Genomic DNA, 26,316 nt, shown 5'->3' with positions numbered 1-26,316 from the left:
CAGTTATATTTTCTTTGTCTTGAAATAAGTAATTTTTATGCCAGGTACCAATGTGCACTTCTTTATTTATTAAGAATAAATAGGATTTCTGACAGGCCAACTAGCATTCTTTTAAATACATTTTATTAATGTCTTTCTTTTCTTGACAAGAGGTGATACACTAACTAAAACTAGACTAACCTTGGGTTAGTCTAGTTTTAGTTAGTGTTGTGTATATTAGTGTATATTAGTGTATCACTCCAAGTGAGGACTAAACCAGAGAAGTGCTGCAAATTGTTACACATTATTGAAGTTCCCTTTGTGGGAATCTCCCTCCTGTGTAAACTTCCTCCTTCAGCCTCTTAACCCTCAATTAATTCTGCAGCTGATGCCAGAGAACTCCTCCTTCTCTCCCTCTTCTCTCTTCTCCTCGCCCCTCCTCCTCCTCCCTCCTTTAAGGTTTAGCCTATGTCTAACAGTATGGCACTATGGCGTTCAGATGAAATCACAGTGTCCTCTGGAGGAGGGCAAAAAGAGTCTTGTTTCAATGTTAATTCTAAGGTGTGGTTGGAAAATGAGCAGAACCATTAGCAGGACCATGTCAACATGATCGTTATTCTTATGAAAATACCACATAATCCATACAGGAAGAGGCCATGGTCAAAGTACACTTTATTGTCTCCATAGGGAAAACTGTCCTTTGCATTTGACCCATCCTTCAATACCGCTGGGGCCACTGGTGAGGAGCAGTGGACCCATCTCTAGATGTTTGAGTCTTAGTCAGGATTACCTGGAGGATTATACGTATTGTGTATGTTTTGGGTTGATGGGGGAAACCCACCAAGGCACAGGAAGAAACCTGCAAACTTCAGAACCTTCTTGCTGTGAGACGAGAGTGCTAAGCACTCAGCCAATGGGTCACCGAATCTGAGAGTGGGATCACATTGATATTTCATGATTTTACTCTAGAAATCAAAAATGAAGATTTATCATGATTAAGATATTTTAGTGCTCAGTCATTCAGTAGACTGAACCACCCCAACTGTGGGCCTTTTGGGGGGGCTACATGGCACTGGCTACAGACTACTAGTGGCCTATAGACATAGTAGTATTAGAAATAGTATTAGGAATACATCTGTAAACCTTAACCACACCAATAATATATTTAAATGAAATGATATTTCTTAAAAATGCGTGGGCCTTAAGTCCCTCTTTGCTTGGTGTTGTGTTGCAGCAGAGTGGAGGCCTCACAGAGGAGTGTCTGTGGCTAATGCTGTGGTTAATGCTGGTTAAAATTATCCTCCAAAGCCCAATCCTCTGAGCAGATCAGTGAGGAGCAGAGCCGAGCGGAGCAGGACCACGGCTCTGCACTGTCCTGTGGAGAGAGATTCATTTTCAATGGAATATTATGATGTTTCAGGGCCAGTGTGGGTGAAATTGGTGAGTTTTGGTAGTGTTTTGTTTGATAGTTGGCAATGGAGTTCTCTGTTGGTAAAGTACAGATCAGTGTTTCTCAAACTGTGGTGCATAAGCTCCTTCAGGTCTTCAGTTTGTGGGTTTGCCTCATTTAGAATTCATTTTATCCACTTTTTGTCCTGCTTTGGATCATTTTTTGTTTAGAACCACAGTGGAAATGATGTAATCCACTTTTAGCCCTGGTGTAGCCCTAGATTAGACCTGGAATAGGCCTGTTTGAAAGTTTGAGACTCTCTGTCTTCTGTAAATTGACTTTTTATGTAACCTGTCTGGTAGAGGGTGAACGAACTGCTTGTCTCTATGGTTATTTCTTTGCATCAAACTTTTCTATTGACATGTAGCAAAGAAAATGACGCCACAAGATCATGTTACAGCTCAGATCTGTGGAGAGGTGAGAATGCATGTTGATATTTTTGAACAATAAAAACAGTAAAGTCATTGAATCATGCAACATAGATAAGCGAAATGCCATAGTCTGGAACATTCCAGGCACAAGCAGATAGCAGACCCCCCTGCCAGAAAAAGATATAGTGCACCTTTAATTCTGTTTTTTTACTTTTTCGTCATTGCTATAATTCCATATATTTTAAAAGTCCATTAAAGTATAGATAAACATGTTAAATAGGCCTATATGTTGGGCACAAGATTGGGCTGTAGGCTCCTGCAGATTCAAGACGCAACACATTGAAAACCTTTTGACTGTTGTATTTAAGTTTATGAGAAATATTGTGTCATAGTTTTATAAATGTTGAAACTTGTATGACATCAAATAATCCATAGCTGCAGCTTTCTTCAAACCAGGTGTGTTAAACTGAGTAACAAGAGTCCAGTTATGACAAGCTTTTCTTTACAAAGTCACTGTGGTTTACATTATGGTTTGAACCTTGTAGTTTTACGGTTATATTGAGAGAAGAGTCACACAGTTGTTGAAACTGTCAAGCCTTTAGTACCATCATGAGTAAGTTAGCTCGGATTTAGGCGAGTGCGTTACTATCAAGGGCATATGGCAGGTTTTTATGTTTTTCTAATTCTAACTCGGGAAGTTGGGAAAGTACCTGTGGTCAATGTTTATCATAGTTTTACATCAGTTAAGTGTCAGTTCGTGGAGAAAAAGATGAGAAGAACAGTACAAAAATGCAGGTAGTAGTGCCGAGTCCTTCTGTAAACAAACGCATCTCCATAGAGACGAGCTGACACGTTACATGGTGTATCTTTAAATTAGCCCCCGTGTTCTCCTTGCTTTGTTGATGAGATTGGCGCCACGTGCAGCTCAAGTGGGACTGGCCTCTGCGTTTGACCTGTAAACTCAATCGCAACCCTATGGCAGACACACGATAACGTTGTTTTTTGGGTTTTATTATTTAATATAGACATCTGAATTGAAATATAATTGCAGAGTTTCAGATGGCATCACAACATCCTATAGGCGTACAACATTTAAAACAGACGGGGCAGGTAAGACTAATATTGATAAAATGTAGATCTGTGTCATAATACAATGATGTCTTGGGTCTAGTCACTAATAGAAATCCTCAGGGTCAACATTTGTCTATTTACCTTTTGAATGTTTCATAGGAATGTACAGTGTAATCAGTAGGAAAACCTGTCTTTTGCCTCCATCTGGGAGTATGACATCATCGCATTATTCCTGAAAACTACCACTGAGCCTGCAGAATGTTGTGATGTTGTCTGAAGCTCAGAAATACTGAAGAATGAGGAAGTACAATGAAAACCCAACTTTGGATTTTTAAAAACACATGACCCATATTTAATCTAATGAAGAGTGAACCAGGGCTCAGCTGTTTTTTTGGGGGGGTTTTTGTTTTGTTTTTGATAACAGTTGTGATGGTTCTCTGTCACTGTGTTCTTTTGTGACCAAAATGTTCCCATAATGCTTAGCATAGGTCAGAAGTCTCTAAGGGCTGAGCTGCTGAGTCAGGTTCAGTTGGAGGTTAGCATCTATTGTGGGTTACAATAGATTTACTGATTTCCACGAGAGGTTTCCTAGAATGTTCCACATAATGGCGTTAAACTTATCCATAAATCATTTATTCAATTACAGGCATTTTTATTGCTAAAAAAACATGAAAAAATTCATGAGCGGGATCGCCTAGTCACAGATGGGCAATCCTTAGCCTATATATAACATGTAACTTGGCTTGATGACATTACCAGCTTTGGTTGCATAGATATAGTTTTGTTAAAAAGATATTTAGAATGAAAAAGTCAGGAGGCAAAAATCATGTGTGAGAAGACGCTACAGAAAGCTGTTAGTCAGATTGAGCTAATCGATGAGCTTTACCTGGGTCAAATTGAGTCAAAATGACATATTTGTGGATTTTTCTCAAATGAAACAACAACTCTATTAATCAAAAGAATAACTGCTGGATCCATAAATGACCAGAATGATAAATCACAACCCAAGTGTTGATTATAATGTGTACTGCAGTAACAGAGGTAACTCTGAGCCCTCAGTGCAGGAGTGAATTTAAACACCAATTAATGTCAACAAAGCACACGCTTGAACACATGTGACAACACTGACTTAGTGGGTCAGAGGCTAAGAGTGATAAGGCCCCGATCCCATTAAGAGGACCACGGAGAAGGAGAGGAGAGGAGGAAGAAGAGGAGGAGGGGAGACAGGAGAGAAGTCAGGGGAGAGAGGAGGAGAGGAGGGAAGGAGGAGGAGGGGAGGAGAAGAGGAGGAGAAGATGGGAGGGAAGGAGGAGAGAAAGAGAATGAAAGGAAAGAGGAGAGAAGAGAGAAGGACAGGAGAAGAGACAGAGGGGAGAGAAGAGAACCAGAGGAGAAGGAAAGGAGGCGTGAGAAAAGAAAGGTGGAGAGGACCAGAGGAGAGAGGGAGTGGAGGTCAGAAGGAGCACCTCAGCCACAATGGCCAGGGGAAGAAGAGATAGTGAAACACTTGACCTTTATTGTTTTAAACACCTGTTTATTAATTTATTTTTTTAAAAAAGTTTTGAATGTCCTTAGTTCTGTTTTAATCTGGACAACTGAACGTTTGTATTCCCCTGCTGGAAAAAATATAGCAGATGGAAGAAGAGGGGAGGAGAGGAGAAGCAAGGAGGAGAGGAAGCGAGGAGGAGAGGAAGCGAGGAGGAGAGGAAGCGAGGAGGGGAGGTGGAGTGAAGGAGAGGTGCAGAGGAGTACTAGTGGACCTTTATTCACTGATTTTCCATAATGGTTAGCTAATTGTGTAGCCACAACTGAAAAGTGACAGTTACACAGTTACGGATGAACTGCCAACCCCCTGCCTCACAGTAGCCCCTTCCCACCCTTCTTCTGTCTGTGTGTGTGACAGAGGAAGAGAGACACGTGTCTGGAAGTGTCTGAAGCCTCAGTGTTGTCTTTAAGTCCAGACTCAGATTAAAGGGAATGAACCACTGCACAAGGTCAAACAGAGTGCACTTGAGGCAGTGACAGAGTGGTGTTACAGTGAGGAAAGTGTGTAGCCCAACAACACAATAGCAGCAACTAAGAAGAACTCAAAAGCTCAGTTGAGTGTTTATCCACTGATCTGAAGATTGGAGGTTCGAATCCTGCCCTCAACATAAAACATCATTGGCTGAGTAGTCAGATCCACAGACCCACAGGTGGTGGTATGATTCCAGCTCACGCAGATTATTGCTGTTGTTGTGCCCTTGGGCAAGACACTTAATCTGCCTTACCCCTAGTGTCTACGTACACTGGCGTATGAATGTGTGAATGGGTGACTAGTTCCTTGAAATAAAGCACTTTGAGTGCTTTCAAAGTGCAAAAGCACTCTTTAAAAATGTGACTGTGATTTACCATTTATCCATGCAGACTACCTTAAAGTATTTTGTTTAGAAAATAGGGACACTGCAGGTGAAAGTAAATATAGTAAAAAGCTGGACAGGAGCAGTTCACTGACTTCTCTGATTTCTCTGTCTCCGTGTTTCAGGTGGAGCTCAGAGCAGTGAGTAGGAGCCCGAGTTAAAGAGATTACATTTGGCTGCTGCTGAGAGGAGGAGCAGAGCCAGAGGCTGGCAGGGCCCAGCTTTGTCCCAGACACAAACCTGTGAAGAACTCACATACCTGTAGCGCTGCAAAGCACACTGTGAGTGGAGGACTGCCCAGATCCTGTCAGTTATAATGCTGTCATCTGTGACATGCGCTACTTGATCTGCGTCCCTCTCAAAGCCAATGAGTACCATTCATGCTCCAGCCCAGTCTGAGTTTGGCTTCTGTTTGTGGGGGAGAGTTTCAGATGAACAGTTATGGCCAGAGACCTGTGTCCTCTGAGCCTCATGCCTCTGTTCCTGAGGCACCAAAAGCTGGGAGCTTCCTCTCTCTGTCCTCTACGATCTCTGATCTTCTTCTACTTCCTATCGAGTGCCACAGGGGTCTCCATGGACTATGGCATCAGCCCTAAGTTTGTGTGCACCCCGATCCCTCCTGAGGCTGACCCGAGCTGCTACTCTCCTCCCTCTGTGCCCCCTGGTGGTGGCTCGGGGAGTAGCTCCAGCAGTGGTTGGAGCAGCTTCATGTCGGAGGAGGCCAAATCCACCATTCTGCATCTGCGCGAGAGTCTGGTGCGTCAGAAAGAGACCATTCTGGACCAAAGGGAAACCATTCGAGAGCTAACGGCTAAGCTAACACGGTGCGAAGGCGGTTACCAGGACAACCACCATTACACGCACCACAGCAACCATCATGACAGTCGCCATGATGACCATCACAGCAGTCACCATGACGAACATCATGGAAGTCACCATGATGACCGTCACGACAACCATCATGACAGTCACCATGACAACCACCACAGCAACAATCACGACAATCACCATGGTCCCTCGGGTTACCATAGCGGTGATCATCACTATTACCATGGCAACTACCGGACCAGCTCAAAGTTCACTAACTTTTCCCCAGAACAAACAAGCAAAACTCTGCAGACACTGAAGGAGCGACTCGAGAGTCTGCAGGTACCATGTTAATAGAACTAACAGGCCAATCACACCATGTATGATATAACACTACCCATGCACCACATATAAACGTAGAGCTAATAGGATAATCATATACCATACACACATGCACAGAGCTTACAAGCTACATACACCACCCACAAACACAGAGCTAACAAGCTACATACATCACCCATGAACACAGAGCTAACAATCTACATACACTACGCACAAACACAGAGCTAACAGGCTACATACACCACCCACGAACACAGAGCTAACAAGCTACATACACCACCCACGGACACAGAGCTAACAAGCTACATACACCACCCACGAACACAGAGCTAACAGGCTACATACACCACCCACAAACACAGAGCTAACAAGCTACATACACCACCCACGGACACAGAGCTAACAAGCTACATACACCACCCACGGACACAGAGCTAACAAGCTACATACACCACCCACGAGCACAGAGCTAACAAGCTACATACATCACCCACATACACAGAGCTAACAAGCTACATACACCACCCACGGACACAGAGCTAACAAGCTACATACACCACCCACGAGCACAGAGCTAACAAGCTACATACATCACCCACAAACACAGAGCTAACAAGCTACATACACCACCCACGGACACAGAGCTAACAAGCTACATACACCACCCACGAGCACAGAGCTAACAAGCTACATACATCATCCAGAAACACAGAGCTAACAAGATAAGGCTGTTTATTCCCAAGACTTACTTCAGACTGACATTCTGAGGCTCTGAGGCTCTGAGGCTCTGAGACTCTGAGACTCTGAGACTCTGAGACTCTGAGACTCTGAGACTCTGAGACTCTGAGACTCTGAGACTCTGAGACTCTGAGACTCTGGACTGAGGGTCTGAAAGTCTGAGGCTCTGAGGATGTGAGGCTCTGAGGCTCTGGGCTGTCCAGGGCTGGGCTTAATCTGTCTGTCCAGAGCTGAACTTAATTAAAGTTAATCCCCACGTCAGAAAAGATCACAGCTTTGAGAGAATCGCCTCAAGAAAGAGGAAGTTTGTGATTAGCAACAGTCACCACAACCGACAACATCTGGATGATTCCAGTTGAAATGGTGTTAAAAGAGAAGGGACATTCAGTGGTTTGGCATAGCCTATCTTTCCTGTCCACAAAAGTCTTCCCCATTTCTTTTTGTTCTAGGGATAAATAGAGCTTTGCAATACAAAAAAAAAACAAAAAACAAAGAAACTACAATAAAAATAATAACACAATGATAGTGGGACATATCCAAGCAGGTCCATAGCTCTACATGTGCCTCATTTATCTCTCTATATTCTCTCTCTAATCTGAGTGCACAGAGTACTGACACAGTGAAATCCCCCAGATCTGTTTTGAAGAGTCAAAACAAAGGCTCTAATGTTCTGACAGAAGGCACCACGGCATCAGCCAATCAGTTTCCATTAGGTTCATCTGCCCTGATGGGACCATGCTCTCCTCTGGCATCGAACACAGTCAGATTTAGTCAGATCTGAGGAGGCAGCAATGCAGAAGAGAGAAACGTATTTATTTTAAACAGTGTGCCCCTGATTATCATGTCCCTAGTTCAAGGTGTAAAGGTGTTCTTTTCATTGAGCAGTGAACACTTGTTACTCACATTAGTAAATACTGCAAAGGCAGTAGTTGTAATGCAGTGTGTGTGCACATTATTCGTAGTACAGTCACGATTATGTCTTCTCTGTGTCAGCTCTCTGCAGTATTTCTATAGTATTATAAAGTAGTAGTATATTAGTATGACATTGATGTGTTTTGTATATCTGTCTCAGGCACGTAATTCGAGCAGCTTGTACTCCAGCTCCCTGAGGGACCTGCTCCAGAGGAAGATCCACGCTTTGGAGGAACAGTTGCACGAGTACTACCATGATCACCATGACGACCATCACGATAGTTACCATGACCATCACACTGGTTATCATGACAACCATCATAACAGTCACTATGATGACCATCACTATGACACCCATCATAACGGTCACCACGATGACCATCATTATGACAATCATCACGACACTCATCACAGCGACCGCCATGACACAAACCATGGTTTTGGCCACTACACCAGCCACAGGGGTCGCGATGACAACCATCACAGTGGTCACCATGACGACCATCACAGCGGTCCCCACGATAACCACCATGACGACCACCATGAAAACCACCGATACAGTCACTACAACAGCCATCATGGACGTCACGACACTCCCCATGAGAGTCATGGCCGACATCACAACTCCCACAGTCGGCACCATGATGATCACCATGACGATCACCATGACAATCACCATGACAACCACCATGACAGTCACCATGACAACCACCATGACAGCCACCACTATGATCACCATGATGGTCACCATGATGGTCACCATGACAATCACCACTATGATTACCATGGCAACCGCCATAACAGTCACCATGGCAACCGCCACAGCAATCATCAGTACAGTCACCATGGCGATCACCATTATGACCGCCACAATGATCACCGAAACGACCATCATTATAGAGACCACTATTTCGAATATCACAAGGACCACCGCAGTGATCACCGTGAGGATGACCATGACAATCACCATGATGATCACAACAACGTTGACAAAGACCATACCGATAAAGACCAAGCCAAAGACCATCACTCAGGTCACAGAAAACTGGAGGCTGTACTGAACCACCTGCACCATGAAGACACTGACCACGGTAAGACTATCATTATTATTATTATTTATCTTTTAGGAGCAAGTCTGATGGCTTGTGATCTTACACCGTCTCTCCCTCTGTGTTTGTCTCAGGAGACCCACTTCCAAAGCTGCAGAGTCCTAGTGCGTTTCTGCTGGACTTCCCCCTAAGGACTAACTATATGTATGGACGAATGAAGCGCTCTGTGGTCCATGAGCTCTTTGCTCTGACCGTGTGTCTGTGGATCAAACCAGGGGCAGGGCCTGGCCTCGGGACTCCCTTCTCCTATGCCATCCCAGGACAAACCAACGAACTGGTGCTCATCGAGTGGGGCAGCAACCCAATGCAACTGCTCATCAATGACAAGGCGAGTGTGGCCACCAATGGGGTTCATGATGTTCTTTGTAGAGAATTAATTTATCTGAATTTTAACGTATTTGTGAGATAGGCAGTAATTGGCCTAGACTTAGACCTATAACTAATGTAAAAAGCCAGTATCACCATCACGTCTTTAGAGAGTCTGTTGGAGGTTGGGTAAGATGAGAGGGACATCCTAAAGAGACTTCATAGATCTCTTTGGATTGGTGAACTTATGACTTATATTTGTTGGCTTTTAATGAATGATGAATGATGTATCTATTCCATTGATCTCATTCTGTCAGATTCGTGGAAAATCTGATCACATGTCTCTTCTAATGACAAAGGCCTGTGTCGCTTTAGATCTCTACAAACAAACACAGCCCTACTCTGATTGTCTTAAAGGATTGCTCTAATGATGTGTGGATGTGCCTTCAGAGCAGGATCCAAGTGTCACCTTTGTTTCCTGTAGGACACAGGCTTCCGATGCACCAATTAAACAATTAAAGGGTCATTGTAGCTTTCCTGGATGGAGGTGTCACTCCGGATAAATACTTTACATAACATGTTGTCATGTCTGTCCAGGCGGTGTCTCTGCCCCTCTCTCTGTCTGATGGTAAATGGCATCACGTGTGTGTGACTTGGGCCACGCGTGACGGAGTCTGGGAGGTGTTCCAGGACGGACAGAAGAGGGGCGCGGGCCGGGACCTGTCGCCTTGGGAAGCAGTGAGACCGGGAGGGGTCTTCATCTTGGGACAGGAACAGGTATGGACTATACAACTGCGGACTGCACTATTGGTACCAAAAATGATGTTTAAATTAGACATTACAAACTGCATGTCAAATTTACTCTGTATGTAAGTATGTAGGTATACTGTAAGCAATGTTCCCTCTAATTTTTCATGAGTCTGAGCAAACACACAAACTCCCTGAGTGGTCCCATGGACCACTGTGAGCAACATCAGACGTGCACACTGTGGTCATGCTGCATCGCATCCATCCAAGTTAAATGGTTTATTAAAAGATCCAAATTACCGCATTTACATTTCTGTTATAAGACTTTTAATTAAGTGCTTTAGCCACTTATACAATGAAAATGACAAAAATCTTGCTCATGACCTGTGTAGTATGTTAATGCTATTGGAAGTATAAATATTTAATTTTAACTATGGCAAAACATGAGCTTCCAACCAAACCAAGACAACTGTAAACTCCAATGTTGAAAACACACTTAACATTTTTATGATAAAGCTCTGACTTGTATTATGAGTAAAAGCCATTGTGTGAAGCTTTTGCTGTGCACTGAGTGAGATTGTGCTACTGTGTCTGGGAGACAGCCCGGTAACTCTTTTTCAGTAAATGACACGATCATTTGATTTTTTACAACTCATAAACTAGTGACAGTATCAATGACCAATACACACTGAGAGGAATCTGTATCTGCACAGCTGCTCTATTACTGTTCATTTATATATCATATCGAAACACAATATATAATGTATATTTGTATATAAAATATATTCAAAACAAGTGGTATGGGTCAAAATAAATATATATTTACAAACCACACACTGCAAACAGTGAACAAATACACACACACACACACACACACACTTCAAAATGTAAACAAACACACACTGGAAACTAAGAACACATTGTACATGTGGCAGTGTGACAGTCATTCTGTGACAGAGGCGCAGATTGGCATTAACTAATGCTAATGATTACGCGTGATATATTTGACCCACAATTAAGTCAGTAGCAGAATAAACCACGCTTACCGATCAGGAACAGCATCCAGTCCATCCAATCATAAGGTCCTCTGCTCCTCAGTCCACCATGAGATCTTCACTCGGTTCCACGAACCGCTCCGGGTCCGAGATGGCTCTAGTTTAACTTGTACAAACATCCACAGTGTCCTCGGTCGCGTACTTCCTTTGTTTTGTCCGTTTCGTCATGTTTAAAACGCAAAACCGCTGCAAAACAGTGCGCCCGAGGGCGGGCCGTCGGAACATTAAGGGGTTAAACACTTAGCATCATTAGCATCATTAGCGAGTCTTCAGTCCACATCGGCTAAAACTCTGGGAGCGGGACATGAGGACATAAGGACATGAGGACGCCTGTCAATGACGTGGATAAACTGCGCAGATACGTATGTGTGTCACATAATTGTCTGGAGCAGCTCGTCCCCGGTCACACTCACTGACTCACACTGAAAAATAGCGCAGAATGAATTGTTGTGTGTTTATTTTGTTTTCAATTCCGGTTCGATTTTTTCGTGCGCAGCACAGACTTTCTGTGCGCAGAGACCGTGTCAGCAGTGTGCACGCGCGCACGCGCGCAGTTTAGAGGGGACAGTGACTGTAAGTATACCTCCTCATCACCTGTGACCTGTGTTTCCTCATGACCTTCTCTTTTCCACAGGATGATGTTGGGGGGCATTTTGACGTCACTCAGTCTTTTATGGGACAAATGTCAGGCCTGCATCTCTGGTCCAGAGTCCTGACCCCTGCAGAGATCCAGAGCCAGGCCACATGTTCGGGGCACCTGGAGGGGGACGTCTTGTCCTGGACCCAGGAGGAGGTGGAGCTGCATGGAGGACTGGCCGAGCTCCAACATGAACTCTGCCACTGAGTCCTGCTGAGGGTTACTGTGGAGCATGGACCAACCATATAGGATTATATCATTATAGGAGCCTACCCAGTCCGCAGAGCTCAGCGTGAGCTTGAACGTGGAGTTTCATGTAGTTGCTCCCAGCGCTCACATGTCGGCTGCACCTGCAGGAGGACAGAAGTGTGTTGTCATTTAAGAAGCTTTAGTCCCATAAGGACATGACTCTGCAGCGCTGAGCCCAGTTCACAGGCTAATGTTTAACATCAACATTACGACACGAAGTCAAGGAGACAATGAGGAGCTTAAACACACCGGATTACACTTTACAGAGTCCAGCTGGCTCAGACGTTTGGTGTGGATCTATAGAACTGTTGCTACCTGGATCAACAGAAGATGACACCAAAAATATATATGATAACTAAAGTTTATACTGTAAAGTAGTCTTTGTAAGACACCTGTCTGCTATAATCTGTGTGAAGGGGGGCCCTAACATTTTGGTTTTAAGTGAGAAGGAGACAGACGAGCACATGTTTAAACATGCTTCTGTACTATATTTATTCAGAATATTTTCTTTATATTACATGGACTCCTGATGTGGGACAGACATTGGTTTTGTTGATGCTGAGGTGTGAGTGGATACTTCTTTAAAACACTGTTACGTAAGAGACTAGAAAGCACGAGGCACCTGACCAAGTCTAAACTCAACGTGTTGCCAAGCTAATGCTAACGCTACGCTAACAAGGTTTAGACAGGATTTACCTGGGAATACCTGATCCTGCTATTCCTGTCGGAGACTCGGGACCTGGGTTTAAGCTCTCTCCATGATTCTTTGTACATTATGCATTTTTACCTATATATAATGCAAAAGTTTATACTGGTGTAAATAGCAGTTTTTTGAACTACCTTTGCACATGTCAATATGTAAATATGAACATAGCACTTTTGTGACCCACTTTATACTTTGTACAGTAACCACTCTGGGAGTGGAGGTTTTAGCTCTGAATTATGTTTTTGGCCCTGTTCAGACCTGATAATAACATGTATTTTTACTGCTAGGTGCAGTTTGTTTTTGTAGGCCTTCTCTCTGCTTCTGAAAAAGTCCCTCAGCGTTCAGATCTGAACAGGGCCTGTGATGTCGATGATTCTTCTGTTTCATTGACTGAAATGCCAAGAGGAGTTTTCTTCTGCTGCTAGTGGGCCAAATGCATTTCCATGATGTCTATACTGTAGGACTGAAACTGACATGTTTTTAAGATGATGATGTTTTTTCAGTGTTTTGTAACCTCTGCGTAGACATTCTGAAGTATAACACATACATGTCAGATACTTGCTTATTCGTTGCCTTTTGCGCACATTAACAGTTACATAGTTGTCCTACTGTGTCTTTGGCTGTAAATTATGTATTACAGTTTCTCCAGCCAAAATATGACCGTATAAAACTTGAAAGAGTTCCATACACTTTAATATGTTCAATGTCCTTCATATGTCAGTTTTCAATAAAAGAAATAAAACTTTTCCTGGACTTTGGATCTGTACATTAAAATTCTCTCTCTCTCTCTCTCTCTGTAACACACACACTCTCTCTCTCTTTCTCTCTCTCACTCTCTCTCATTCTCTCTTACTCTGCTTTGAACCCCTTTCTCTCTCTCCCACTCTACTTTCAAACTCTCTCTATCTCTCTCTTTCTCTCTCTCTATCTCTCTCGCACTATCCTCTCTGGTCTCTCTTTCTTCCTCTTTCTCCACTCCCATCTTTCTCTCTCTCTGTTCTCTCTCTCCTCTTTCCTCTCCACATCTGCTCTTTCTTCCTCTATCTCTTTGCTCTCATCTTTATCGCTCTCTGTTCTCCCTCTCTACCCCTACTCTCCCTCTCACTTTATCCTTTCTCTCTCTTCTCTTTCTTCTTCTCCCTCCTTCATCTCTCTCTCTCTCATCTCTCACCCCCCCCCCCCACTCTGCACCCCCCTCTCTCTCTCTTTCTCTCTCTCTTTCAAACCAAACCACCGCTCACTCTTTCATTCCTCAGTATCTTCACTAGACACACACACTTAGAGGATTAGCACTATCCTTTATAAATATATTCCCTCTGCCTCTCTGGTTTCTCTCTTCATAACATTTCTTTATATTGAGCTGTTGCCATGGGAGACGGACGGTGAAAATGGTGGGTTGGTTTTTGTGAAGTCTTTATACCAGTGTTTGACGTAGCATTGCAGCAGTCACCTTGAGGTTTCATTAAAAGAGCAAAGATAATTACATAGGTTCAATACTGTAATTATTTTAAAATATATTTAGGCTCCCGACTTATTTATTCATTCTTCCTTTCATTATTAAGAAATGAACTAATCTTTTGTTTAAAGGTCCCATATTACACAAAACTTACTCTTGTGAGCTTTAAGTCATGTTATAAAGCTGTTACCTCCTCAAAAACAGACCTGGAGTTGTGTTTTGTTTCATTCACATATGTTTGAGAAACTCTTTATTATTAGACCATCTACAGCTCAAAATGCTCTGTTCTACCTTGTGATGTCATGTAGTGGTAGTTTTCAAGTTAACTTTTTACCTTTAGTTCAGTAGAGATTGGCCATTTCAGACCTGAAATAATCCAGATGATTCCAGTGAAGGTGTATAGAGTTTAAAAACACAGTGGAGCACTTCCTGTATTACTACATGATGACATCACAAGGTGGAACAGATAACTCTGGGTGGATACTTTGATTATTTGAATATAAAATACAAAAAAAGCTGTAGAGTTATTTACTTTTTTAAATAATTCCATATATCTTACTTCATATATTTGATGTCTTCTGTGTGTATATAAGATGTTGAAAGTAGTAAAACTAAAGAGAAAAACACTTAAAGAGAGGGTGGGTCCAAACTTTTGAGTTTATTTAGAGTTGATTTTATTCACTTTTTGTCCTCCTTTGGGTAATTTCTTACTTAGAACTAAAGTGGAAGTGAAGTGAAGTGGTTATAGACCTGGTTTAAATCTGGAAATAGCAAATCTTTTATTTATTTATTTATTTTTTTGGTGGCGCTTGGTGTGAACACAAAACACTCGCCTAATACTATGATAAAAAGGTGTCACAGTTATGATACACTGGCTTTTTAAATACATGATTGAAAGGTAATTCAATGTAAAATTACAAGATTAATAATAAAGAGTTGATCATATTTCTTTTCTTTTCTTTTTTTTTTTCTTTTTTTTTTTAATATATCATACTTTGATAGTTGCACGTCTTCATTTTCTCCAGCAGATGTCAGTGCTTTCCCGTGCAGTCTTCAGTGAGTTTAATCCTCTGCACTACATTTCCCATCGTGCACCGCGGGGATAAACGCAGCTGAGATTAAACTGTCCCGGTCAAAAGGTGAGCTAAAACTTCTGTTATTTCAGGTATTTTCATTTTCTTCGTCCTCTCATATACATTTAGTATTTAGTTTAATATTGTATGGGTCAAGTTATAGTTTTTTCTGTCGTTTTAAGCTTTGTTTAAACTATAAATCCCTTAAAATGAGTGAAGTGTGCCAGATTAACGTTAGCTAATGCTATAGTTTACGTTAAATCAGTAAAACTTTACAAGTTGCAGTTTTTAACCATTTGTGTCTACGTTTTACCGCATATGAAATTAATATGATTTACTGTACACACATAAAAAAAAAAACAACTAACCGAAAATATGTATATATGTTTCATATCTAATGTCTGTATTTTCCGTTTATTTTATTAGCCTACATCCTGTCTCCTTTTATGTTGGGGAACTACCCTTTTGTTTTAAAATATATTCGTATTAATGGTTAAGTATCTGTAGTCATACTTGTTAATGCTTAAAGGTCCTTTGTTACACATAATTGACTCTTGTGAGTTTTAATCCATGTTCTAATGATGTTACCTGCTCAAAAATAGACCTGGAGTTGTCTTTTGTTTCATTCACACATGTTTGAGTAACTCTTTATTATTAGTCTGTAACATTTCCAAAGCTCAAAATGCTCTGTTCTACCTTGTGATGTCATGAAGTGGTCGTTTTCAAGTTAACAGCTACCCTTTACCTTTAGTTCAGTAGATATTGGCAATTCGAGAGCTGGAATTATCCAAATGGGGGGGGGGGGTCTGTGTGAGAATAAATTGTTATGGTTGTGTGTGTGTGTCAACTGAATGTTTTTAAATGGCATATTTGAGGGGCAAGTTGTGTTGCACTAGATGTATGTACCATATGTTTACAGGTATTTTATCCATCTACACCAAACATCAGCCTGTCCAGGGACTACAGATGGAAACTAGTACTTTTGCTATAACCTGGCACCATACATCTTTCCTGTTTTTTAAGGTCAATGTATTGTTGTGCACTGTAAAATAAAAGCACACCATACCTTACCAACACAGGAGAACACTTCCTGTATTACTACATGACATCACAAGGTGGAATACAGTGTTTTCAGTTTGAGGGAAGAATTCAAAGATGCAGGGTTTGTGTGTTCAAACATGCGTGAATGAAACAAAACACAACTCTGGATATGTTTTTGATGAGGATAAACATTGTAACACCAGCAAATAGCGTAATATGGGCCCTGCCTTTATTCAAGCTGTAGATGCCATGTCATTTGACAGTGTCCAGTTTTTGACATAATACAACAGTCTGTTCATCTTTTGATCAGTCCATTTGTTCTCAACATTCATCTCTTTGCATCTCTTTGTAGATATAGTCCATAAATCTCAAAATGTCTGACAACACTGAAGAAAAGACCAAATCCTATAGCACAGCTCCATTCGACGCTCGCTTCCCCAACACCAACCAGACACGCAACTGTTTCCAGAACTACCTCGGTAAAAGACAGCACTGACTCATATTATATAATATCAGTTTTATTAAGTTAACATGGAGTTCAAGTCTGTGTCTACTGTGTAATAGTCTATGCTATGAACCCCAGAAATCGAATTAACATCAAACTATATTACAATCTATTACTTAAAATGTATTTCTAAAATGTTGTGTCTGTCTGATTTATTGCCATGTACTAGTGAATTAAAAAAAACAAAACATTTTAGCTTAGACAGATGGTTTTCATTTTTAACATGCACATTAAGAGTTTAAGAGTTAAGTTTATGAATGTTGTGTTATTGTTGGTTCAGACTTCCACAGATGTAACAAGGCTTTGTCAGCCAAAGACCAGGACACTGCTCTGTGTGAGTGGTACCAGAAAGTCTACAAGAGCCTTTGCCCCAACAGCTGGGTAAGTCACTCTCACATTATACGACATTTATACAACACCCTTACTTATTTTATTCTGTTTTATAAAGTAATATTACAGAGTTTTGATGACATGACACAAATCTTGCACTGACTGTTTAAAGTCAACAAAAATCTGAACTTTATGCAATTATAGAAATGTCATGTAAACAGTTACATCTGTAAGTATATTATTATTATTATTATTATTATTATTATTATTCACTCCACACTCTGTGGTAACTACTATTGTAGCCACAGCTGCCCTGGGACAGACTGATGGAAGTACCACCACCAACACTCACACACACCGCATTCATACTTCATGTGGGAAAAGTGTCTTGCTTAAAGACACAATGACAGTGTTGCCACTGCTGCTTAACTGAGTATTCTGATTTCTTTGTGCTTGCACACATCTGTGAAAGTTTTGACATGAAAAAAGTAAACTGTTGTTTTGATAATCAGATTTATCTTGGGCATGTAAACACACCAAGAATAAAACATAATTATTGGATTATCAGATTATTCTAGTTACCGCTTTAACTTTTCATTGGTCATGTAAACGTGCTCACTGTTCAAATGACATGAATTATCTGTATTGAGTTCATAAGGAATGCATAAAGATTGCTATAGTAGAACTATACAAGATTGCTAGTCTCCATTTAGCTAGCCCCCACTAGTGGCTGATCATCATGCCTACTCTATTCAGGACATTTGTAAACCAAAGAACATTTTATTTATTATTTATTTATTGTTTTAGTCTCACCACTCCCCTAAAATAGAAGTAAACAGAAACCAAACTCTTAACCTTAAACCTCCTCTCTCACTGCAGGTCAGTAAATGGGATGAGCAAGTGGACAATGGAAACTTTGCTGGAAAAATATAATCAAAGTTACAACATATTTATTATTATTATTGTCTCCTATTGTATATTTACTGTAAATGAAAAACGCACAGATACTTCAGACTGGTGCTTGACTGACGGATGCTTTAAAAAGTGTTCAATATATCGTCTGTGTGGCAAAACACATCTAAATTATGAAATCACTATGTGGTATTGAACTTCCTCTTACAAGAATGGGAAAAATAAAGTGTTAAATGTGATTAATATGTGTAATGGGTCATTCTTCCATCCTTGTGCTTTAACTGTGCTAATTAATATCATAATGTCATTGATTTAAGACCAGATACACATTTAAAACACAAGATTCAGCGAAATGTTTTAATAACAGCAATTTATAAAGTTTCAGATTTTAAACAGAACAAATTTTAAGTAAAATGACGGGTCTTGTGGTCATGAGTGACCACAGAGCTGATTAGGCCTGAGTTTCAAATTTTTGATAGGTCTATACATTTTTTTGGAAAGTCTATTACTTCTGAAACAGGACACACACAGTCACTGACACAATGAACTAGATTGAAACAGGACTACAAAATCCTAGAGTTTTTGAAGATCTTAAGTCTAAACAAAATCTAGTTGTGATTTTTTTAGCTTTAAATGAACTAAAACATGTCTTGACCAGAAGCAGCCCTAAACTAGTCTAGATCTAAACCAGACTGATCAACAAGATACTAGTACTAAACCAGGTCTAATCCAGGTCTAAACTAACTATAAGACTATTGAAACCACAATAACATCACTGATATTGTGGTTCTTGATAACAAATCCAAGCTGTAGATGCAACCCTTCAGCTGAGAGAGGTGCAGGCCTCTTCAAAGTGGGAGAAAATATGTTATATAATTGTAGGCTACGTTTTAAGCTTATCTGCATGACGCACCATCAGCTGACTGTGGCTGTGTCATTCTCCAGCATCACAATGGAAGCCAAAGCACGCCACCAGGATAGGCACAAAAGTCTGTCCATTTATATAATCTACTTTACATTTAATTACACTATTTATTCTACGTTTTTATTACTTTATTTACCATAACACATCCTAGTTTTATGCGCCATCATCATCCTCCTCCCTCGGCATCTGTATTTGAAGGTCACTCCGTTTGCGTTGCCGAGGCGCATGACTTTCTCTTGCGCATGCGTACAAACCCTTTGACCGACTAACACACACACAAAAAGACCCCATAGAGGCGGGGCTTCCGAGCATCCCCCTCTCCTCCTCTGACTCTGGAAGGGAACGACGTAAAATAAATAATAAAAACGCCACCGCCGCGGCTACGTGGGTTACGTGCGCCAAACTGTCTCCATCTCAAAGGGGAGACGCCAAAACCCGAGGACGCGTGGTGTAGTCTTGAGGGATCTGCTGCTGTAGGCACGACAGGTAAGAAGCAATGTTTTTTTTCTACATTTGGGTCACTTAAGGACGTTTATTTGGGTTTGCGATGAGGTAGCGTTGGGCTAATTTCATCAAATGTATAAATATAACAAAACCAACGCTGTGCAATCTCTCTTCTGCGCAAATATTTACTTTGGCACGTGTCCGTAAGCTCATTTAACCAATTTTCATAACGGATAATGCCTTGCTTTGGGAGAAAAGCGAGGTCGTGCCGGTCAGGACCATGGACAGCTGCTGTATAACGGTGCGGTTTTTTTTCACAGCGTCCAGCGCGACCGGGAGGACCCTCGCCTCAACTGAACCAAACCACCACCTGAGGATCACTGTTTTTTGGAAAATCAGCACGACTCAACTTTAAACATGGAAGGAGAGGTTAGTGAGCGATGAACGAAACAATACACACATCTACAGGTTTAGAATTAGAATTATAATATAGCCCATGCAATATTTAAATTCTTTTTAAAGGACAGTTTGTGTTTACATAGATACAAACTTGTCTTTTGAGTTGCTTAAAACGCATAGTCTACTTCTTTTTGCTCCATTACTTTAAAATATACAAATCTTTATAATGCAGTCTAAGTTGTCACTGGTTGGTTGCATAGTCGCTCTAACCTTTTATACCATATTTCTGTGTATTTATCATAATGTGCGATTTATTACGTTAACCTCCTGAGACCCGAGCTCTTGCATCACATGCTTTATTAATTTCTCTTTGTTATTTGGGCTGACTGGGACCTGATGAGTCTAAATACAAAGAATTATCTTTTTACATTATGTAGTTTCTGAGAAAAAAAATATGTAAATCAAATGTCCTCATATGTGGACATTTTACTCATTTTGATAAAACATTTAAATAATGACTTGCAAAAACTATTAAGACCCTGAACACAGCAGCATTTGTCCTGAATGTAAAAACAAAATGAGAAACAACAATTGTGCCTCTTGGAACAATGTGTCTCATGTGAAGAGCTGCTGACAGGAGCAGGAAAAAAAATTAAAATAAAATATTCTAAACATTCTAAACTGTTAAAAATTAATATATATATAATATATTTACATTGTTGCTGTTCTTGTATGCTGTTATTCTTCATCTAATAATTTGCACTGTGGCCTAGACAAGCCAAAAACGTGTTGTCCACATATGAGGACGCCAGGTCTCAGGAGGTTAAAAACAAAAACACTTAATAAAATAATAATACATGTTGTAACTAGGTTTTGATCTCTGACTATTTCAAACCAAAACTATTGCAGATTTGGGTAAAGAAAAGCTGATCAGTCAATATTGCAGAGATAATGGCACAGCTTGGGTTAGATTTTGGAGATGTGCGATGGTGTTTGTCTTGTGTTTGTTTAGCAAAGAGAAAGATGCTGAGGGGAGAGTTTTAGCCACATTTAGGTTGAAGTGTTCTGGGTCATTTACATCAGGAGCAGGGATAGAAAAAAGATACTGCATCATATTTACTATTTTCTACTTACATTTATATGGATCTGGCTGTAATTAGTGTTTTCACCATACTAGAATTTAAAACTCCATTTCAGTACTAAGGAATAGGCTCAATACAGATTTTGGTAACACAATTATAATTATAATCACAAAAACACTTTTTTAGACAACATACTGTAATTTTCAACCAAAATATAAAAATAGTACTTTATTTTTGTTGTCTTGTGGTCATATATTTTCTTTAGTCCAAATATAGTCCCAGTTTGGATATGGTCTGTACAAAAGTGTTACTGCACCCCAATTGTTATATCTAATTGTGATCTTTAAGTATTTATTAAGTATTAAGTATTTAGAGCAACTGCCCCGAGAGGAAATTGGAATGATAACAGTGAGCTAGCCCAGCGCCGGTGACAGAGGCAATCTAAATATTGACCGAACTAATTGCAGTTTAAATATATTGTCAGCTATTTCATCACATTTTCTTAATTTAATTTTCTGCCATAGCTTTTCCAAATACAACCCATTTGATATCTAAATTAATGATTAAATGTGCTGTACCTGATTTTTACTCTGTTGAAAAAATGAAAAACGGAACTAGTTCATTTAAAACAGTTTACAATGGTCCAAAGCTTTCCTCATTTACTTTATGCATTCAGAGCATCCTAATTATTCACCACGGTGAGTTTATAAGCACTTTTCATGTATAATTAGACACAGACAGCACACAGCTGACTTTATTTATTTGATAGGGACAGCGCATATTAATGAACATCTGTAAACAGATGCCAGATTATAGCAAAGGCCCGAGCCCATACAGGGCGTAGGGCCTATTGCTTCCGCAACGATGAGTGCATGGGCGAAGCACCTTGCACAGACTCCTGTATCCTAGCAACCAATGCCATAGGCATGGGACATGCATATTTGTTGTTGCTAGCATGTCAGCGTCAACATTGAGTCAATGGGCGAAGAATACTGCCTTGGGGGACCCCTGCTGGACACAAAAGGAATGGCGATTTAATTCCAGAAAGTGAGACACTGTTTTCTATTACATAAATATGATTCAAACCATTTCAAGGTTGTTTGTGAAAAGTTAGAATTTGTTAATTTGGACATAAGAATGTTGTGATTGACTGTGTCAAAGGCCTTCTTGAGATCTAAAAAGACAGCACCTACACAATTACTGTTGTCAAGAAGGCCTTTAACTTTTTCAATAAAAAGACAATTTGCAGATTCTGTGGAGTGATTATTTCGAAATCCAAACTGCATTGGATGTAAGGGTGTGCTGCAAATGTTCAGAAACAAATTCACTTGTTTGGCCACCCATTTCTCTACAACTTTAGAAATTACAGGGAGAATGCTGATTGGTCAGTAATTAGCCATTTCATGTTTGTTTCCAGTCTTAAAAAAAGGCGTAACCACAGCTGATTTCCATGCTGATGGCACAATGCTTTGTTGGATAGACAGGTTTACTATTTGTTTAATGGGTAAAACTAGAGAATCTCTATAGAGTTTTTAAAAATGTGTGTCAAACCCATGATAATCCTTTGCCTTAGAATTAAAGAATTAATTATACTTATTATTTTGACCTCAAGAGCTGCTTATACAAAATATCTGTACTGGGGCTAAACACATTTTTCTCAAATACATGAAAGAAAATCAGATACAGGTTCTTTAAGTTGACACAAAGATTATGCAGAGTAAGCTGAGTCATAATACATTTCTATTTGCTGATAGTTGCACTGTTAGCAGAAGCTGTTTGTCATTGTGGCGTGGTTTAGACTGAGTGGGTGTCATTTGTAAACCTGATTACATTGACTCACTATGGCTTCCCAGAGTGCTGTGCATTTAAACCGAAAACCAGCACCAAATGTCAGGGATGGTAGTACTCGGCCCACCTGATGTAATAAAAAACAAACAGAGCAGTGCGTTCCCTGTATTGGCTCAGAGCTCAGTGACATTTTGAAGCAGTTGGCAGTAGATCATTTTGGATCAGGGACAAAATGTTCTTTTGAGAAATGTTGAAAAAAGTGCCACCTCGTGATACCAGTACATTTGGTTCTCATGTGGATTTAGGGTTTGAGGTTTAAATTGTTGTAATGTTTTATATGTGAAAAGTATTTTGTCCTCTGTAGTAGTTTTAGGGGCAATTATTCCAGAACGCATTTTATAGCAAATCCCTCTTTGTTCCTGTGACAAAGTGGGCCTTTGTCCCTTTTAATAGTATTATGATTTGGTTTTGCACATGTCTGTTCATTTTCAATAACTTCAATAGAACTATCCCGGGTTTGTTTTGTTTAGTTGTAATCAGTTAAATCACCACACATTTGTTAGTTAAATATATTTTATTTAGTTAAATGTTTCTATTCAGTTCAATCCAATAATCATCTTACCTGCATCTCCACATGGTCCAGTCAAAGAGGGGGTGTGCCCTATGTCGGCCATTTTATAGGCTTGAGTGGGGTCGTGGGCCGGACCATGTGGAGGGGGAAAAACTGGCTTAAGTTTGTTTATTTCTTTGTCTTAATGTCTTGTGTATTTTCATTTCATGAACTAAGTGTTTATAGTTTATTTAGTTAAACACTTTTAGTAAAGGGACTTGGGCCCGAGAGATGTTTTTATGGAACATAGTGCTTATGTTACTCCCACCGCCCCCTGGACAAGAGATGGAGTATACCGGGGGCGGAGCTTCCGGTACAGGAAAGTATTTTAGTCTGGGTAATTAGACAGATGAGAAACACTAGTGTAGCCAGGGTACTCGTGGCTTTTGTCTCAGTTGTTTAAATTTGGTTGCTTAGTTTTCGTTGAGCACCGTTAATTTTTGTAAATATGGATTATTTTTGTGTTCACGGTGTACCACTACACGGGAATAAATTGTGTTTAATGGGACTTCTTTTGAGTCTGCCTCCTATTTTGATCACTCGGGCCAGCTTCCCCACAGTTCCCTCACAGAGAACACAACCCATTACATTTATGCATTATACATTATATTGTCCTACTTGAATAAAGGCATTGCAGTTAATACTATTGCAGTGTTGCTTGTTGAAAAACTGTTATTCTTTAGCCTTTAGATACAGCTACATTTGGGTGATATGGGAAAAAAATGAATCACCTTTTTTTGTCATATTGATCAATCTCCATTATATTGAGTCTTTTCAAGAACAAGTTAAAATGTCTCTTGTATTGATTTTATATTGATTTCCTGAAAATAAACAGTGTGGACTCTTAAAGGGCCCCATACCCCCATATTCTGATCTTCGTTATAATGTTGTTTTCTCATCACATACGTACCGGGAGTTGCGTTTTCTTTCATTCACACACACACACAAACCCTGCATATTGGGCACTCTGTTTGACCTTGTGATGTCATCATGTGGTAATACAGGAAGTGCTCCACAGTGCTCACAAGTGCTCCACTTCACAAGAATCATTTGGATCATTTCAGCCTTGGAATTGCCCTTTTCTGTTGAACAAAAGGTAAAAGGTACCTATTAACTTGAAAACTACTGCATGACATCACAAGGTGGAATAGAGTATTTAGTTTGCAGATTTAGACAGACTAATAATACAAGATTACTCAGACATGTGTGAACGAAACAAAACACAAATCCAGGTTTGTTTGTGATGAGGTAAGAACATTATAATATGGCTTAAAGCTCACAAGAGTCCATTTTGCGTCATATCGGACTTTTAAACTGTGCATTTTAACATGAAATCTTTCCATTAATTCCCCAGCCCTAGACACAGATTCACTTTGTTCACCTATATAGCCTCTCTAGCCTTTTATTTGAACATATATATATATATATATATATATATATATATATATATATATATATATATATATATATATATATATACTACTACAGATGCACAACACATTTCAATCAGGCTATTAACTTTTCAGTGCTTTGATGTCTGTGTAAACCCTCAGTCGTCCAGGTCTGATCCATAGCAAAAGACGAAATTTAAATCTGTCAACTGGATAAATCGTTGTAGGAGTAAAGATGTTTTGTTGATCATTCAAGCCCCTTCTTCAGTTCTGTCAAAAGCTGTTGTCTCCAGTTTCAGACACAATAGCTGGGGACAATAGCTGTTTACAGTTTCAGAGTAGTTAGCTCCTCCCTTCAGAGAAATATAAGGCAGCTACAAAGATTTGTTCAGTTGACAGATTTAAATTTTGTCTTTTGTTGTTTTCAATGCCTTTTTTATCATAACAAAATTTTACAACAAAGATCAGATAGAAGCGTCGATCAGATAGAAGAAAGGTATATTGTTGATCCATATATACTGTGGCTGCCTACATCACCTCAGTTACACTTAAAACTCCAGTAAAAATTTGTAATTAGGACTGTAATTAACTTTCAAAATGTAATGGTCCGTAATGTTTTGAGAGGGCGACAGCACAGACACATTGACAGGTCAGTCCATTGTATCAGTGTTATTTAAGTCCATCCTTCCTCCTCTTTGGCCTCCTCTGGATCCATTTCCCTTTGTCACAATGACTCAGGAGAAAACAAGGCACTGACTGCATCTGAAATAGATGGAGGGCTGTGTTTTGTGAGCCTAAATCCTTTTAATTGTTTGTATAGAGATTTTAGCACTGTGCAATTTACTATACTCACATACACATTAGACCAGTGGCTCCACACTTCACACCAAGTACCAGCAAAGAAAAGATTTGACTTTCTGAGTATCACCAGATCTAAACCAGGTCTATAACAGGACTATTCCAGGTCTAATCGAGAACCAATCCAGGTCTATAAATGTACTGCATCATCGATCTTCCGTTCTATACTATTGACTCAGTATTTTTCCGAAAAGCAATTTTGAGCCAAGAAAGCCTAGAGAAACACTCAAAGATCTCACATCTTAGGCAGTTGGCTCGAGGTTAGAAAGTCCAAAGTGCTAACCGCCTCTAATATCACCCCCTTAGAATATTTAAAGTGTGTTTGGTCCAAAGCCGGCTGCAGGGCGGAGTCTCATCTGCACTTGGCTCATTTAGACGATGAACACAACAGCACACACAATATGTCCTGTCAGACTGTGTTTAGTCACACATCACCGCTCAGGAGCAAACATGGTTTTCATTATATACACACATACTTATGATACTGCAGTTTAGATACAACAAACATTACTAGTACTACTGCTCTACTTTTGCTACAACTAGTTCTTGTACTACTACTATTACTGTTACTACTACTGTTACTGCTGCGACTAGTATTACTGCTACTACTACTGTTACTGTTGC

At 40.2% G+C, this 26,316-nt stretch overlaps 2 protein-coding genes across 2 annotated transcripts; both read left to right on the top strand.

The window, feature by feature from the left end:
* Positions 1 to 5,798: 5,798 nt before the first annotated feature.
* LOC117378314 (neuronal pentraxin-1-like) lies at positions 5,799 to 12,130 on the top strand. Its single transcript, XM_055225502.1, has 5 exons — positions 5,799 to 6,419; positions 8,230 to 9,142; positions 9,247 to 9,506; positions 10,082 to 10,261; positions 11,921 to 12,130. Exons 1-5 carry the CDS (start codon positions 5,844 to 5,846, stop codon positions 12,128 to 12,130), a joined length of 2,139 nt encoding a protein of 712 aa, XP_055081477.1. The 5' UTR covers positions 5,799 to 5,843.
* Positions 12,131 to 15,466: 3,336 nt separating this feature from the next.
* Positions 15,467 to 18,255, top strand: LOC117378740 (cytochrome c oxidase subunit 6B1-like). The gene is made up of 4 exons (XM_033975402.2): positions 15,467 to 15,499; positions 16,801 to 16,927; positions 17,234 to 17,334; positions 18,163 to 18,255. Exons 2-4 carry the CDS (start codon positions 16,822 to 16,824, stop codon positions 18,214 to 18,216), a joined length of 261 nt encoding a protein of 86 aa, XP_033831293.1. The 5' UTR covers positions 15,467 to 15,499; positions 16,801 to 16,821; the 3' UTR covers positions 18,217 to 18,255.
* Positions 18,256 to 26,316: the final 8,061 nt, after the last annotated feature.

Source organism: Periophthalmus magnuspinnatus, chromosome 11 (assembly GCF_009829125.3).
Source record: "Periophthalmus magnuspinnatus isolate fPerMag1 chromosome 11, fPerMag1.2.pri, whole genome shotgun sequence".
Lineage (NCBI taxonomy): Eukaryota > Metazoa > Chordata > Actinopteri > Gobiiformes > Gobiidae > Periophthalmus > Periophthalmus magnuspinnatus.
Note: the sequence above shows the minus strand (reverse complement) of the source record. Positions and strands in the feature narration are given on the sequence as shown.